Genomic DNA, 18,169 nt, shown 5'->3' with positions numbered 1-18,169 from the left:
TAACAACCACCATCCTAGTCATATTAACAACCACCATCCTAGTCATATTAACAACCACCATCCTAGTCATATTAACAACCACCATCCTAGTCATATTAACAACCACCATCCTAGTCATATTAACAACCACCATCCTAGTCATATTAACAACCACAATCCTAGTCATATTAACAACCACCATCCTAGTCATATTAACAACCACCATCCTAGTCATATTAACAACCACCATCCTAGTCATATTAACAACCACCATCCTAGTCATATTAACAACCACCATCCTAGTCATATTAACAACCACCATCCTAGTCATATTAACAACCACCATCCTAGTCATATTAACAACCACCATCCTAGTCATATTAACAACCACCATCCTAGTCATATTAACAACCACCATCCTAGTCATATTAACAACCACCATCCTAGTCATATTAACAACCACCATCCTAGTCATATTAACAACCACCATCCTAGTCATATTAACAACTCATGCTTGTTGTTGCATATTAGATCTCTGTCACGTGAACCGCTGAATGTGTTGTGTGCTTTTGACAACTGTGTTTTCCTGCTAAATGCATTGGAATGAACATTCCCGTGTAGCCTACTGCCTTGTGTAGCTATTGCCTTGTGTAGCTATTGCCTTGTGTAGCTACTGCCTTGTGTAGCTACTGCCTTGTGTAGCTACTGCCTTGTGTAGCTATTGCATTGTGTAGCTATTGCCTTGTGTAGCCTACTGCCTTGTGTAGCCTACTGCCTTGTGTAGCCTACTGCCTTGTGTAGCTACTGCCTTGTGTAGCTACTGCCTTGTGTAGCCTACTGCCTTGTGTAGCTACTGCCTTGTCTAGCCTACTGCCCTGTGTAGCTACTGCCTTGTGTAGCTACTGCCTTGTGTCGCCACTGCCTTGTGTAGCTACTGCCTTGTGTAGCTTACTGCCTTGTGTAGCCTACTGCCTTGTGTAGCTACTGCCTTGTGTAGCTACTGCCTTGTGTAGCCTACTGCCGTGTGTAGCTACTGCCTTGTGTAGCCGACTGCCCTTGTGTAGCCTACTGCCTTGTGTAGCTACCGCCTTGTGTAGCATACTGCCTTGTGTAGCCTACTGCCTTGTTCAGCCTACTGCCTTGTGTAGCCTACTGCCTTGTGTAGCCTACTGCCTTGTGTAGCCTACTGCCTTGTGTAGCTCCTGCCTTGTGTAGCCTACTGCCTTGTGTAGCCGACTGCCTTGTGTAGCCTACTGCCTTGTGTAGCTACTGCCTTGTGTAGCCTACTGCCTTGTGTAGCTACTGCCTTGTGTAGCCGACTGCCTTGTGTAGCCGACTGCCTTGTGTAGCCGACTGCCTTGTGTAGCTACTGCCTTGTGTAGCCGACTGCCTTGTGTATGTTACTGCCTTGTTCAGCCTACTGCCTTGTTCAGCCTACTGCCTTGTTCAGGCTACTGCCTTGTGTAGCCTACTGCCTTGTGTAGCTACTGCCTTGTGTAGCCTACTGCCTTGTGTAGCCTACTGGCTTGTGTAGCTACTGCCTTGTGTAGCTACTGCCTTGTGTAGCCTACTGCCTTGTGTAGCTACTGCCTTGTGTAGCCTACTGCCTTGTGTAGCTGACTGCCGACTAGCCTACTGCCTTGTGTAGCCTACTGCCTTGTGTAGCTACTGCCTTGTGTAGCCTACTGCCTTGTGTAGCCTACTGCCTTGTGTAGCTACTGCCTTGTGTAGCCTACTGCCTTGTGTAGCCTACTGCCTTGTGTAGCTACTGCCTTGTGTAGCTACTGCCTTGTGTAGCCGACTGCCGACTAGCCTACTGCCTTGTGTACCCCACTGCCTCGTGTAGCTACTGCCTTGTGTAGCCTACTGCCTTGTGTAGCTACTGCCTTGTGTAGCTACTGCCTTGTGTAGCCTACTGCCTTGTGTAGCTACTGCCTTGTGTAGCCTACTGCCTTGTGTAGCTACTGCCTTGTGTAGAGACTGCCTTGTGTAGCTACTGCCTTGTGTAGCTACTGCCTTGTGTAGCCTACTGCCTTGTGTAGCCTACTGCCTTGTGTAGCCTACTGCCTTGTGTAGCCTACTGCCTTGTTCAGCCTACTGCCTTGTGTAGCCTACTGCCTTGCTCAGCCTACTGCCTTGTGTAGCCTACTGCCTTGTGTAGCCTACTGCCTTGTGTAGCCTACTGCCTTGTGTAGCCTACTGCCTTGTGTAGCCTACTGCCTTGTGTAGCTACTGCCTTGTGTAGCCGACTGCCTTGTGTAGCCGACTGCCTTGTGTAGCCGACTGCCTTGTGTAGCTACTGCCTTGTGTAGCCGACTGCCTTGTGTATGTTACTGCCTTGTTCAGCCTACTGCCTTGTTCAGCCTACTGCCTTGTTCAGGCTACTGCCTTGTGTAGCCTACTGCCTTGTGTAGCTACTGCCTTGTGTAGCCTACTGCCTTGTGTAGCCTACTGGCTTGTGTAGCTACTGCCTTGTGTAGCTACTGCCTTGTGTAGCCTACTGCCTTGTGTAGCTACTGCCTTGTGTAGCCTACTGCCTTGTGTAGCTGACTGCCGACTAGCCTACTGCCTTGTGTAGCCTACTGCCTTGTGTAGCTACTGCCTTGTGTAGCCTACTGCCTTGTGTAGCCTACTGCCTTGTGTAGCTACTGCCTTGTGTAGCCTACTGCCTTGTGTAGCCTACTGCCTTGTGTAGCTACTGCCTTGTGTAGCTACTGCCTTGTGTAGCCGACTGCCGACTAGCCTACTGCCTTGTGTACCCCACTGCCTCGTGTAGCTACTGCCTTGTGTAGCCTACTGCCTTGTGTAGCTACTGCCTTGTGTAGCTACTGCCTTGTGTAGCCTACTGCCTTGTGTAGCTACTGCCTTGTGTAGCCTACTGCCTTGTGTAGCTACTGCCTTGTGTAGAGACTGCCTTGTGTAGCTACTGCCTTGTGTAGCTACTGCCTTGTGTAGCCTACTGCCTTGTGTAGCCTACTGCCTTGTGTAGCCTACTGCCTTGTGTAGCCTACTGCCTTGTTCAGCCTACTGCCTTGTGTAGCCTACTGCCTTGCTCAGCCTACTGCCTTGTGTAGCCTACTGCCTTGTGTAGCCTACTGCCTTGTGTAGCCTACTGCCTTGTGTAGCCTACTGCCTTGTGTAGCCTACTGCCTTGTGTAGCTACTGCCTTGTGTAGCCTACTGCCTTGTGTAGCCTACTGCCTTGTTCAGCCTACTGCCTTATTAACGCAGCGATGGGGATAATGTGAATAAATAATAGTGTATCAACATTATAAAGCTAAACGTTCTGACGTGTTGCATCAGATTCATAGCTTTTTAACATGTTTTTATGTATCTTATGTCTACTGGTTGTATGAAGATGGGCTCTATCGTCCCACAACTGTCCCAGAGTCTGATTGGGTTATTTCTTTCTCGACAAGCTGACCAATAGGATAGGTCAACGTTTCTGCTATGGGGGACAGTAGACTGACATGGGCTAGTGATACTGCTGTTTGTTACTCGTCTTGTTGGCTGAGGAAAAATACATGTGGACAGTAACATCTTCATAGTGTGCATCAGAATTAGATTTTTTTTAAAGGACAGCACATCACTGCATCCTCGCCTTGCATGTTCTGTTAATATGAATTACCATGATCGAAATGGGATTTCTGTCATTCTGAGCATTGTGGGTAGACGCCCTAATCAGGTAACCTACCACATGCTGGTCAAATGTCAGGTTCCACAGTTTCCTAACTGAAACCCTGGTGTGTGTGTGAGTACGCACGTGTGTGTGTGTGTGTGTGTATGTGTGTGTGTGTGTGTGTGTATGTGTGTGTGTGTGTATGTGTGTGTGTGTGTGTGTGTGTGTGTGTGTGTGTGTGTGTGTGTGTGTGTGTGTGTGTGTGTGTGTGTGTGTGTGTGTGTGTGTGTGTGTGTGTGTGTGTGTGTGTGTGTGTGTGTGTGTTTGCGAGTGTGCATAAGTGTGTGTGTGTGTCTTACCTCTGATATGCCTGAGGAGAGGTGGGTGGCGTTGAGAAGACCTGGGTGTGAGGATGGTAAGGTGTCTTTTTCAAAGCCTGAATCAAATTCTGCCTGTACTCAGGATCTATACACCATAAGGACCCCTTCCCAATGCTCTGTAGAGAGAGAGAGAGAGAGAGAGAGAGAGAGAGAGAGAGAGAGAGAGAGAGAGAGAGAGAGAGAGAGAGAGAGAGAGAGAGAGAGAGAGAGAGAGAGAGAGAGAGAGAGCGAGAGAGAGAGAGAGAGAGAAAGAGAGAGAGAGAGAGAGAGAGAGAGAGAGAGAGAGAGAGAAAGAGAGAGAGAGAGAGAGAGAGAGAGAGAGAGAGAGAGAGAGAGAGAGAGAGAGAGAGAGAGAGAGAGAGAGAGAGAGAGAGCAATAGTGGAGTCAACAGCTGTTTTTACAGATTCACAATAACAAGACTAGCCATTGGCTATTGTGAGGTCAGTAAATGTGTTTACTTGCATATTATTGAATAGTAGAAGAGAACACAGAGAGACAGTCCGACAGACACTTAACGGAGACCGCACACCCTTTGCATGCACTATAATATATGTAAATACATTTGGGGGAAATCAAAATATATTTACATATTTATGAAATATATAACTTGAGCACAACATAGAATATTTATGTAAATATATTTCAAAATATATGTTAATTACATATATTTTTGCACCACATGTATCATGCTGAATTGTAATGTTGAGTCTATTGACCTCTTGGTATTGGGTTCCCAAAGTGGGGTTTGCATGCAAAATGAGGCTGCTATTAAGGATGCCTGCCTCTTATGAAACAAATAAGATTAGATTGTTATTTTTTTTTAAAAGACCTATGAACCTAGAACATATTTCTCCTGAACTGTCAATCACAATTTGAAATGTTCCCGCGCCTCGCACCCCAGCCCACCTCCAACTGACGCAGCAGCCCTTGAAATTTTGAATGTTGTTCAGATGAAGATCAGCTCTCAGTGCCAAACATCTTCCTAATGGATAATGGCATATATATATTTTTTAATTATATAATCATAACATTGATTTAAAATATGTTTTTCATCAGGTGGGTGACAGAGGAAGAAGATATTTTCTTCAACTGCCTGCAAGCAAGTGTTTTCACCGGGCTAACCAACACAGCTTAACTAGCTAGCTTCTTTAGCTTGCCACTGCAACATGCAATGTGACTGACCATGGTAAGAATTGCTTTGGATTTTAAAGCTCTGAGTTAATATGACATGTATAGTGCATTCGGAAAGTATTCAGACCCCTTCACGTGTTCCACATTTAGTTACGTTACAGCCTTATTCTAAAATCGATTCAATGAAAAAAAAATCTTCATCAATCTACACATAATAACCCATAATGACAAAGTGAAAACAGGTTTTTAGAAATGTTTAGCATATTTATTACAAATAAAAAACATAAATACCGTATTTACATAAGTATTCAGACCCTTTACTCAGTACTTTGTTGAAGCACCTTTGGCAGCAATTACAACCTTGAGTCTTCTTGGGTATGACGCTACAAGCTTGGCACATCTGTATCACATCACATCGGGGATTTTCTCCCATTCTTCTATGCAGATCGTATCAAGCTGTGTCAGGTTGGATGGGGAGCGTCGCTGCACAGCTATTTTCAGGTCTCTCCAGAGATGTTCGATCATGTTCAAGTCCAGGCTCTGGCTGGGCCACTCCAAGGACATTCAGACACTTGTCCCGAAGGTGAACCGTCGTCCCAGTCTGAGGTCCTGAGCGCTCTGGAACAGGTTTTCATCAAGGATCTCTGTGTACTTTTCTCTGTTTATCTTTCCCTTGATCCTGACTAGTCTCCCAGTCCCTGCCGCTGAAAAACATGCACACAGCATGATGCTGCCACCACCATGCTTCACCGTATGAATTTTATTGCCCAGGTGATGAGCGGTGCCTGGTTTCCTCCAGACGTGATGCTTGGCATTCATGTAGAATGTTCAATCTGATTCAGAAAAAAATATTGTAATCGCTGTTCTGCAACATATGCTTAACCAACTGAAGAATTTACTGTGAAAGAGCTAAAGGATAATGTTTGTTTTTTTAAATGTTGTTTTTTGTTTAAAATCTATAAAAACATGCCAAAATGCTAACGAAATTAGCCCTGGAGCATTATATAGTGCTATAAAAGAGCACAAAAAGAAGTTTGGAGATGTGTATTACATATTTGAATAATCTAATGTTAGAATTAAACAATCAAGGCCTTTAAACACTTGTTGAGATTGTCCCGTTTTTTCAAGAATCCCTGGGCTCTAAATCAGCAACATTTTCTCTCAACCTAAAGACAAAACTTGTAAAAGATAATGAGATTATCCAAAGAAAAAATCTCTCTGCCCCATGGGGGGCTTGTTCGAACCTTGCGGGATGGTCCAATATATACAGTTGAAGTCTGAAGTTTACATACACCTTAGCCAAATACATTTAAACTCAGTTTTTCACAATTCCTGACATTTAATCCTAGTAAAAATTCCCTCTTTTAGGTCAGTTAGGATCACCACTTTATTTTAAGAATGTGAAATGTCAGAATAATAGTAGAGAGAATGATTGATTTCAGCTTTTATTTCTTTCATCACATTCCCAGTGGGTCAGAAGTTTACATACACTCAATTAGTATTTGGTACTTGCCAAAACTATAGTTTGTTATTAAGTGCATCGACGAAGTCGTCTCCACAGTGACCGTACGTCCATATCCCAATCAGAAGCCACGGATTACAGGGAACATCCGCACTGAGCTAAAGGCTGCCACTTTCAAGGAGCGCGACACTAAGGAGACGCTTCTAAGACATCCCGCTACAACCTCTGACGAACCATCAAACAGGCAAAGTGGCAATACAAGACAAAGATCGAATCCTACTATACCGGCTTTGACACTCGTCGGATGTGACAGGACTTGCAAACTATCACAGATTACAAAAGGAAACCCAGCCATGAGCTGCCCAGTGACACAAGCCTGCCAAGCAAGCTAAATGCCTTCTATGCTCACGTCGAGGCAAGCGACACTGAACCATGTCTGAGAGCACCAGCTGTTCCGGATGACAGTATGATCACGCTCTCGATAGCCAATGTGAGTAAGACCTTTAACAAGATATTGTGGAGTGGTTGAAAAAAAAGTTTTAATGACTCCAACCTAAGTGTATGTAAACTTCTGACTTCAACTGTAGCTCTAAACTGTATAGAGTGTATAGAGTTTTAAAAAACAAGCAGTGATGCAGCCAGTCAAAATGCTCTCAATGGTGCAGCTGTAGAACTTTTTGAGGAGCTGAGAGCCCATGCCAAATCTTTTTAGCTTCCTGAGGGATAATAGGCGTTGTCTTGCCCTCTTCACGACTGTGCTGATGTATGTGGACCACGATAGTTCCTTAGTGATGTGGACACAGAGGAACTTGAAGCTCTCAACCTATAACAGCCTTGTCGATGCGGATGGGGACGAGCTCGGCTCTCTGTTTCCTCTAGTCCACGATCAGCTCCTTTTGTCTTGCTGACGACGCTGAAGTGTTTTACGGTCCCTATACGATATTGTCAGCAGTTTGCTACAGGGAGATTCATTATAACAGTGGTGTGTGGTATGGTGTCCTGTCAGAAAAGGATCTGTGTTCTAGTTGGTTCAATAGGCATGATCTTAGGTTCAGTGATATCTGACGGCCGCCGGGACCACAGTGACACAGCCCTGTGTGTGTCTGTGTCTGTGTGTGTGTGTGTGTTTGAGTGTGTGTGTGTGTGTGTGTGTGTGCGCGCGTGTGTGTGTCTGTGTGTGTGTGAGCGTGTGTGTGTTTGAGCGTGTATGTGTGTGTGTGTGTGTGCTTGTTGCCTGCGTGCGTGCGTGCGTGCGAGAGAGAGAAATTGAAAAAAGATAGATTGTGATAGAAAACGAGTGTGAGGTGAGTGTGAGTGCCTCGACCCTGTCAACTGGAGCGTCCAGTCTGCACAGAGGAACTGTTGCGATATCAGGTGCTGAACACAGAGATCTACCCTATTGATGTGTTAGAGAGGCTAACAGGCAGCGCTAGGTGGCTAACTGCTAATATATCCTCCGCTCTCTAGGCTCCAGGGCTACAGAGTGGTGCCGTACTCTGGCTGACTCTGTAAAAATAAGACATTTCACTGCTCCTAGCCAGTGTATCTTCCATTTGAAAGGTAAAGGATTTGTACCACCGCTAGCTAGGTAAACACTAGGATTGTACCACCACTAGCTAAGTAAACACTAGGATTGTACCACCGCTAGCTAGGTAAACACTAGGATTGTACCACCACTAGCTAGGTAAACACTAGGATTGTACCACCGCTAGCTAGGTAAACACTAGGATTGTACCACCGCTAGCTAGGTAAACACTAGGATTGTACCACCACGAGCTAGGTAAACACTAGGATTGTACCACCGCTAGCTAGGTAAACACTAGGATTGTACCACCACTAGCTAGGTAAACACTAGGATTCTACCACCGCTAGCTAGGTAAACACTAGGATTGTACCACCCCTAGCTAGGTAAACACTAGGATTGTACCACCACTAGCTAGGTAAACACTAGGATTGTACCACCGCTAGCTAGGTAAACACTAGGATTGTACCACCACTAGCGAGGTAAACACTAGGATTGTACCACCGCTAGCTAGGTAAACACTAGGATTGTACCACCACTAGCTAGGTAAACACTAGGATTCTACCACCGCTAGCTAGGTAAACACTAGGATTGTACCACCACTAGCTAGGTAAACACTAGGATTCTACCACCGCTAGCTAGGTAAAAACTAGGATTGTACCACCGCTAGCTAGGTAAACACTAGGATTGTACCACCACTAGCGAGGTAAACACTAGGATTGTACCACCGCTAGCTAGGTAAACACTAGGATTGTACCACCGCTAGCTAGGTAAACACTAGGATTGTACCACCACTAGCTAGGTAAACACTAGGATTGTACCACCGCTAGCTAGGTAAACACTAGGATTGTACCACCGCTAGCTAGGTAAACACTAGGATTGTACCACCGCTAGCTAGGTAAACACTAGGATTGTACCACCGCTAGCTAGGTAAACACTAGGATTGTACCACCGCTAGCTAGGTAAACACTAGGATTGTACCACCACTAGCTAGGTAAACACTAGGATTGTACCACCGCTAGCTAGGTAAACACTAGGATTGTACCACCACTAGCGAGGTAAACACTAGGATTGTACCACCACTAGCTAGGTAAACACTAGGATTGTACCACCGCTAGCTAGGTAAACACTAGGATTGTACCACCACTAGCGAGGTAAACACTAGGATTGTACCACCGCTAGCTAGGTAAACACTAGGATTGTACCACCGCTAGCTAGGTAAACACTAGGATTGTACCACCGCTAGCTAGGTAAACACTAGGATTGTACCACCACTAGCTAGGTAAACACTAGGATTCTACCACCGCTAGCTAGGTAAACACTAGGATTGTACCACCACTAGCTAGGTAAACACTAGGATTCTACCACCGCTAGCTAGGTAAAAACTAGGATTCTACCACCACTAGCTAGGTAAACACTAGGATTATGTTTGATATGATGTTCATTCCCTGGCCACAGCTGGATTCACTGAGTGGACAAAACATTAAGTACACCTGCTCTTTCAATGACATAGATAGACTGACCAGGTGAATCCAGATGAAAGCTATGGTCCCTTATTGTAACTTGTTAAATTCACTTCAATCAGTGTAGATGAAGGGGAGGAGACAGGTTAGAGAATGATTTTTATTCCTTGAGACAATTGAGATGTGGATTGTGTATGTGTATCATTCAGAGGGTGAATGGGCAAGACAAAATATGTAAGTGCCTTTGAACAGGGTATGGTAGTAGGTACCAGGTGCATCGGTTTGAGTTAAGAACTGCAACGCTGCTGGGTTTTTCACGCTCAACAGTTCCCCGTGTCTCTCTTTCTCCTCTCTCTCTCTCTCTCTCTCTCTCTCCCTCTCTCCCTACCTCTCTCTCTCTCTGTCTCTCTCTCTCTCTCACTGAAATTCAAATGGCTTTATTGGCATGGAAAGTGTTACCACATACATCGCCAAAGCAAACATATAGACACATATCAAACATATAGACACATATCAAACATATAGACACATATCAAACATATAGACACATATCAAACATATAGACACATATCAAACATATAGACACATATCAAACATATAGACACATATCAAACATATAGACACATATCAAACATATTAAACATATAGACACATATCAAACATATAGACACATATCAAACATATATACACATATCAAACATATAGACACATATCAAACATATAGACACATATCAAACATATAGACATACAGAGCCTTCAGAAAGTATTCACACTCCTTGACATTTTCCACATTTTCTTTGAACTGCCTGAATACAATAATGTGTTATATTGAGATGTTTGGTCACTGGCCTACACACAATACCTCATAATGTCTAAGTGGAAGTATGTTGAAAAGGCTAAAATGTCTTGAGTCATTAAGTATTCAAGCCTAAATAAATTTACTTAACAAGTCACATAATAAGTTGACTCAACACTCACTCTGTGTGCAATAATAGTGTTTAACATGATATTTGAATGACTACCTCATCTTTGTTCCTCACAAACAATTATCTGTAAGGTCCCTCAGTCGAGATTTTCCAATGCCTCACAAATGCCTATTGGTAGATGGGAGAGAAAAATAAGCAGACATTGAATATCCCTTTGAGCATGGTGAAGTTAGTAATTACACTTTAAATGGTGTATCAATACACCCAGTCACTACAAAGATACAGGTGTCCTACCTAACTGAGTTACCGGAGAGGAAGGAAACCACTCAGGGATTTCACCATAAGGCCAATGGTGACTTTAAAACAGTTAGAGAGTTTAATGGCTGTGATAGGCGAAAACTGAGGATGGATCAACAACATAGTAGTTACTCCACAATACTAACCTAAATGACAGAGTGAAAAGGAGGAAGTACAGAATAAACATATTACAAATCATGTGGCAAAGCAATTAACTTTTTGTCCTGAATACAAAGTGTTATATTTGGGGCAAATCCAATACAACACATTACGGAGTACCCCTCTCCATATTTTCAAGCATAGTGGTGGCTGCATCATGTTATGGGTATGCTTGTAATCGATAAGTACTGGGGAGTTTTTCAGGAAAAAAAAAGATACGGAATGGAGCTAAGCACAGGCAAAATCCTAGATGAAAACCTGGTTCAGTCTGCTTTCCACCAGACACTGGGAGATGAATACACCTTTCAGCAGAACAATAACCTAAAACACAAGGCCAAATCTACACTGGAGTTGCTTATCAAGAAGACAGCGAATGTTCCTGAGTGGCCAAAGACCCATATACTACCTACCACTGCGACCTGTATGCTCTCGTTGGCTGGCCCTCACTACATATCCGTCGCCAAACCCACTGGCTCCAGGTCATCTATAAGTCTTTGCTAGGTAAAGCCCCACCTTATCTCAGCTCACTGGTCACCATAGCAATACCCACCCGTAGCACACGCTCCAGCAGGTATATTGCACTGGTCATCCCCAAAGCCAACACTTTCTTTGGCCGCCTTTCCTTCCAGTTCTCTGCTGCCAATAACTGGAAAGAATTGCAAAAATCTCTAAAGCTGGAGTCTTATATCTCCCTCTCTAACTTTAAGCATCAGCAGCTGAGCACTGTACCTGTACACAGCCAATCTGTAAATAGCACACTCGACTACCTCTTCCCCATATTATTACTTACCCTCTTGCTCTTTTGCACCCCAGTATCTCTACTTGCACATCATCATCTGCACATCTATCACTCCAGTATTAATGCAAAATTGTAATTATTTCGCCTCTAGGGCCTATTTATTGCCTACCTCCCTACTCTTCTACATTTGCAAAAACTGTACATAGATTTTTCTATTTTCCTTTTCTTTTGTGTTATTGACTGTACGTTTGTTTATGTGTAACTCTGTGTTGTTGTTTTTGTCGCACTGCTTTGCTTTATCTTGGCCAGGTCGCAGTTGTAAATGAGAACTTGTTCTCAACTGGCCGACCTGGTTAAATAAAGGTGAACAAATTAAAATAGAAATAAGGGCAACCATGGCATCAGTGACAGTAAGGGAGAAGCGTCCGTCCATGTATATGAGTAAGATAGTCTAGCTAGCCACATTTTTTGATTTTACATGTTTCTAATTTTGTCAGAAAGTTGTTTTCATTTGAAGTAAAGCATACTGTTAGCTAGCTAGCAACTTAGCTTGGGTGCTTCACTGCTGTCGTTAAGTCAGAATGCTCGAATCAACCCTACTCTTCGGCCAGAGCGTCCAGTGTACGCTCCGAGAGTGAAACGCTCTGAATGTACGAACAGACAATCTGAGTTTATAAACGCCCAGAGCCTACTCTGGCACTCCTGATTGAATTTACACACCCGTAGTATAAACCAGCCAATAGTCTTCAACTCTTTGGTTGTTTAGTACATCGCCTCACATGTGAATCCTTAAAGAGATGGGTGGGGCTAAGGCTTAAGAGGGTGTGAACGATGCTGAATAGGTGTAGACAAAGAAGAGGTCTCCAGTAGGTTTACCAAACATTCAAGGGCCATTTTCTCAAAAGTGAGGTGACAAGTTTATCAACTTTCAAAGCAGAATTACTTTCCCATTGTTCCTCAACTGTAGTGAATGATATACCATTTTCTAGCTCAGAGTCTCTACTTTTATCCAATGTAAAAAAACACATTTTCTAATTTTACAACATAAGACCGAATCGAGCCGGTCACTCCTTGAGTGACAGGGGGCGGGACTAGGTCTATGTGGAAAGTGGCATGGAGAGAGAGTGGAGAGAGATGACTCAAGTAGTAAACTATAAAAACGAACATTACATACAGCGTATCTCATTTAACAAACCAAACATTCAAATACCGTTAAAGGACAAGTTAAAACCCAAACCGGTATACTTGTATTTAGTAAAATAGGGTATACCGCCCAGCACTAGAACATAGAGGACCTACAATAGACAACAAGGGCAATCTAGACAAGTCATGCTCCAAGACACCCCCTCTGCCTCGAAACAGGAGGTTATGGGTGTATATGACATGTGTCTCTGACTACAAACACACACAGACACACAGACACACAGACACAGACACACACACACACACACACACACACACACACACACACACACACACACACACACACACACACACACACACACACACACACACACACACACACACACACACACACACACAAACACTGAAAAACTTCACTGTGGGGTCAATTCAACTGTCTTTACAGTTGAAAAATAAATCAACTCAGAATGAAGACAGTGTAAAGCATTGAGATTCACTCCCGCATCCCCAGACAACACTTTGAGGTGTTCCCTTTGGGCCCCCGCTGCCAGGATCAACAGTGGAAATATCACTGAGATCTCCACTCTCACAAGCAATATGTAAACACATCTCCCCATGTCTAATTCAACTGTCAGAATGGCACTCTTCTCCTCCCTCCCTGGTTGGGTGAATGCAACTACTTGGCTCCCTTCCACCTCCCTCTCTCTCTCTTTCTGACAGCGCATTCATCCGATGATCAAGAGAACACAAATAATGGTGCTTACCGTGGGTATTCCCTGCTGTCCTTCCCTCTCTCTCTCTCCGTCTTTCCCTCTCTCTCTCTTTCTCTCTCTCTCTCCCACTCCGTCTTTCCCTCTCTCTCTCTTTCCCTCTCCGTCTTTCCCTCTCTCTCTCTCTCTCTCTCTCTCTCTCTCTCTCTCCGTCTTTCCCTCTCTCTCTCTTTCTCTCTCTCTCTCCCTCTCCATCTTTCCCTCTCTCCATCTTTCTCTCTCTCTCTTTCTCTCCATCTTTCTCTCTCTCTCTTTCTCTCCATCTTTCTCTCTCTCTCAATTCAATTCAATTCAATTCAATTCAATTGACTTTATTGACATGGCAAGTTCATTATTACTTACATTGTCAAAGTATACATATCGAAAAATAAAAATCAAATATATATGTGTATATATATACAAAATATATATATATTTATATATAAATAAATGGTGGGACCAACAGCAATAATAACAGTAGTAGTGGACATGGGATTACCATTAACAACAACTACAACAACAATATTAATCAGAACAACAATAAATTAAAGCAACAGTAGTAGACCAGTGTCAATATGACTTGAGAAGACATATGACCTGGTATGAAAGACAAAACAAAACTAAGCTAAATGGGAAATATTATCAACATTACTTTGCATTTTTCACTGGCTGTCCCTCAGGTTGTGGCAGGAGGACACATATTTGGCTGCCAAAACTGCACATTTTGGCTTTTCACCCAATAAATATTTGATTTTTTCTTCATCTTTTATAGTTTCAAATTCTTTGTATTGAGTTATAATTTTGGGAAAGAAATATGCTCTTAGGTCTGAGTATTTGTCACAGTGTAGTAGGAAATGCACCTCTGTCTCTACCTCTCCCCTGGAGCAGAGTGAGCACAGCCTGTCCTCTCTGGGCAGCCAGGTTTGTCTGTGACGACCGGTCTCTATAGCCAGACGGTGCTCACTGAGTCTGTACCTAGTCAATGTTTTCCTCAGTTTTCTATCAGTCACAGTGGTCAGATAGTCTGCCACCATGTACTGTCTGTTTAGAGCCAAATAGCATTGAAGTTTACTTTGATTTTTTGTGGTGTCTTTCCAATAGGTGATATATTTTTCTTTTTGTTTTGTGATGATTTGGTTGGGCCAGATTTTCTGAGGGCTGTCCCGAGGCTCTATGGGGTTGGTTTGGGTTGGTGAACTGAGCCTCAGAACCAGCTGGCTGAGGGGACTCTTCTCTGGTTTCATCTCTTGACATTGTAGAGCTGTGTGATGGAATGTTTTAGGGTCACTTGTTTTTAGATGGTTGTAAAATTTGATGGCTCTTTTTTCTATTCGAATGAGGAGGGGGTATTGGCCCAATTCTGCCCTACATGCGTTATTTGGAGTTTTTCTTTGTACTTGCAATACAGTCTTGCAAAACTCTGCATGCAATATTTCAGTTGGATGTTTGTCCCATTTAGTAAATTCATTATTAGAGAGTGGACCCCATACTTCACTGCCATATAGAGCAATTGGTTCTATAACTGATTGAAAAATTTTGAGCCAGATTCTAATTGGAATTTCAATTTTGATGTTCCTTTTAATGGCATAGAATGCTCTTCTTGCTTTGTCTCTCAGCTCATTCACAGCCATGTGAAAGCTACCTGTGTTGCTCATATTTAGTCCTAGATATGTGTAGTTTTTGGTGTGTTCTAATAGAACTGTGTCCAAATAGAATTTATATTTGTCATCCTTATTTCCCGACCTTTTTTGGAATATCATTATATTTGTTTTTTTTAGGTTAACGGTCAGAGCCCAGGTCTGACAGAACCTGTGAAGACGATCTAGGTGCTGCTGTAACCCCTCTTTAGTGGGAGACAGCAGCACCAGGTCATCTGCGTACAGCAGACACTTGATTTCAGTGTTGTGTAGGGTGATACCAGGTGCTGCCGATTCTTCTAATGTTTTTGCCAATTCATTAATGTAGATGTTAAATAATGTTGGACTTATTGGGCAGCCCTGTTTCACTCCCCGCCCCTGAGAGAAGAAGTCTGTTTGCTTGTTGCCAATTTTAACCGCACATTTGTTTTTAGTGTACATTGATTTAATAAAATCATATGTTTTCCCTCCAATACCACTTTCTATTAGTTTATAAAAAAGACCTTCGTGCCAAATTGAATCAAATGCTTTCTTGAAATCTACAAAACACGAATAGATTTTGCCTTTGTTTTGGTTAACTTGTTTATCAATTAGAGTGTGGAGGGTGTAAATGTGGTCTGTTGTACGATAATTTTTTAGAAATCCAATCTGGCTTCTGCTCAGGACGTTGTGTTCGTCAAGGAAATGATGTAGTCTGCTATTTATAATACTGCAGAGAATTTTCCCCAAGTTGCTGTTAACGCAAATTCCTCTGTAATTATTTGGGTCAAATTTGTCTCCATTTTTATAGATTGGTGTGATCAATCCCTGGTTCCAAATATCGGGGAAAATACCTGCAGTGAGGATAATGTTGAAGAGTTTGAGTATAGCCAATTTGAATTTGTGGTCTGTATATTTGATCATTTCATTTAAAATACCATCAGCACCACAGGCCTTTTTGGGTTGGAGATTGCATAGTTTTTCCAATAATTCTTCTTCTGTAATTGGGGTATCTACAGGATTCTGATAGTCTTTGACTGCTAATTCAAGGATTTGTAATTTTTCTTGTATATCTTTTTGTTCTGGGCTCTTTGTTATATTGCTGTAGAGGTTTGCAAAGTGATTTCTCCACATATCCCCATTTTGGATAGCCAATTCCTCATGATGAGGTTTGTTTAATTTATTCCAATTCTCCCAGAAGTGGTTTGATTCTATGGATTCCTCAATTCCAACCAGCTGATTTCTAATGTGCTGTTCCTTTTTTGTTCTTAGGGTGCGTTTGTATTGCTTCAGTGTTTCCCCATATTGAAGGCGTATATTTTTGTTGTCTGGTTCTCTGTGTTTTTGATTAGATATATTTCTCAATGACTTTCTTAGATTTTTGCAATCATTATCAAACCATTTTTCATTATCTGTTATTTTTGGTTTGCTCTTATGCTTCTTTAGATTAGCCAAGGAGGCTAATTTGTCAAATATAAAGTTTATGTTCCTAACGGCCAAATTTACACCTTCATTGCTGAAGGAGAATGTTAAGGCTAAAAAGTTGTCCAGGAGAGATTGTATTTTTTGGCTACTAATTGCTTTTTGGTAGATGTCTGTACTGTTTGCACTCCATCTATAGGCTTGTTTAGTACCATGTAATTTATTGGGCCGTGATGCTTCATGGTTGGGTTCTGCTCTTCTCAGATACACTGTGATTTTACTGTGGTCTGAGAGAGGTGTTAGTGGGCTGACTGTGAAGGCTCTGAGAGACTCTGGGTTTAGGTCGGTGAGGAAGTAGTCTACAGTGCTGCTGCCAAGGGATGAGCTGTAGGTGTACCTACCAAAAGAGTCTCCTCTCAGCCTGCCATTGACTATGTACAGACCCAGTGTTCGACAGAGCCTCTCTCTCCCTCTCCGTCTTTCCCTCTCTCTCTCCCTCTCCATCTTTCCCTCTCTCTCTCCGTCTTTCCCTCTCTCTCTCTCTCTTTCTCTCTCTCTCTCCCTCTCCGTCTTTCCCTCTCTCCACCTTTCTCTCTCTCTCTTTCTCTCCATCTTTCTCTCCATCTTTCTCTCTCTCTCTCCCTCTCCATCTTTCTCTCTCTCTCTCCCTCTCCATCTTTCTCTCTCTCTCTCCCTCTCCGTCTTTCCCTCTCTCTCTCTCTCTCCGTCTTTCCCTCTCTCTCTTTCTCTCTCTCTCCCTCTCCGTCTTTCCCTCTCTCTCTCTCCCTCTCCGTCTTTCCCTCTCTCTCTCTCTCTCTCTCTCTCTCTCTCTCTCTCTCTCTCTCTCTCTCTCTCTCTCTCCCTCTCCGTCTTTCCCTCTCTCTCTCTTTCTCTCTCTCTCTCCGTCTTTCCCTCTCTCCCTCTTTCTCTCTCTCTCTCTCTCTCTCTCTCTCTCTCCCTCTCCGTCTTTCTCTCTCTCTCTCTCTCCCTCTCCGTCTTTCTCTCTCTCTCCCTCTCCCTCTCCGTCTTTCTCTCTCTCTCCCTCTCCCTCTCCGTCTTTCTCTCCCTCTCCGTCTTTCTCCCTCTCCCTCTCCCTCTCCGTCTTTCTCCCTCTCCCTCTCCGTCTTTCTCCCTCTCCGTCTTTCTCCCTCTCCCTCTCCCTCTCTATATATATATATATATAAAACGAGGTCTACAAACCACTGGAGTGAAGGGCTTTTCTAGTGTACCATGAACTCAATGGCCTCTGAGTCACAACACACAGAGAACAGACAGGGGTCTCTGAACTGTGTGTGTGTGTGTGTGTGTGTGTGTGTGTGTGTGTGTGTGTGTGTGTGTGTGTGTGTGTGTGTGTGTGTGTGTGTGTGTGTGTGTGTGCAATTTGAGAAGGCTGACTGATTGCAGGGCAGTGTTGTTGTGATGATGATGACGTATTGTAGTTAATGTTAGTGACGTAAATAGCTTAGAGTAGTTGTGTTGTAGTTATCAGTAGTGACCTGAATAGCTGTCAGTAGTTAATGTTAGTGACCTTAATAGCTGTCTATAGCTGTGTTGTAGTTATC

At 43.3% G+C, this 18,169-nt stretch overlaps 1 protein-coding gene across 2 annotated transcripts in view; it reads right to left on the bottom strand.

The window, feature by feature from the left end:
* Window positions 1–18,169, bottom strand: part of LOC120023099 (forkhead box protein N3-like) — a 160,486-nt gene that overhangs the window by 108,257 nt on the left and 34,060 nt on the right. For both annotated transcript variants that reach the window (XM_038967069.1, XM_038967070.1), the window contains exon 3: window positions 3,957–4,093. In XM_038967069.1, the coding sequence (XP_038822997.1) occupies window positions 3,957–4,093 (137 nt within the window). The remainder of the gene's footprint in view (window positions 1–3,956; window positions 4,094–18,169) is intronic.

Source organism: Salvelinus namaycush, chromosome 28, assembly GCF_016432855.1.
Source record: "Salvelinus namaycush isolate Seneca chromosome 28, SaNama_1.0, whole genome shotgun sequence".
NCBI classification, from domain to species: domain Eukaryota; kingdom Metazoa; phylum Chordata; class Actinopteri; order Salmoniformes; family Salmonidae; genus Salvelinus; species Salvelinus namaycush.
This window is presented reverse-complemented; position numbering and strand designations above follow the sequence as displayed.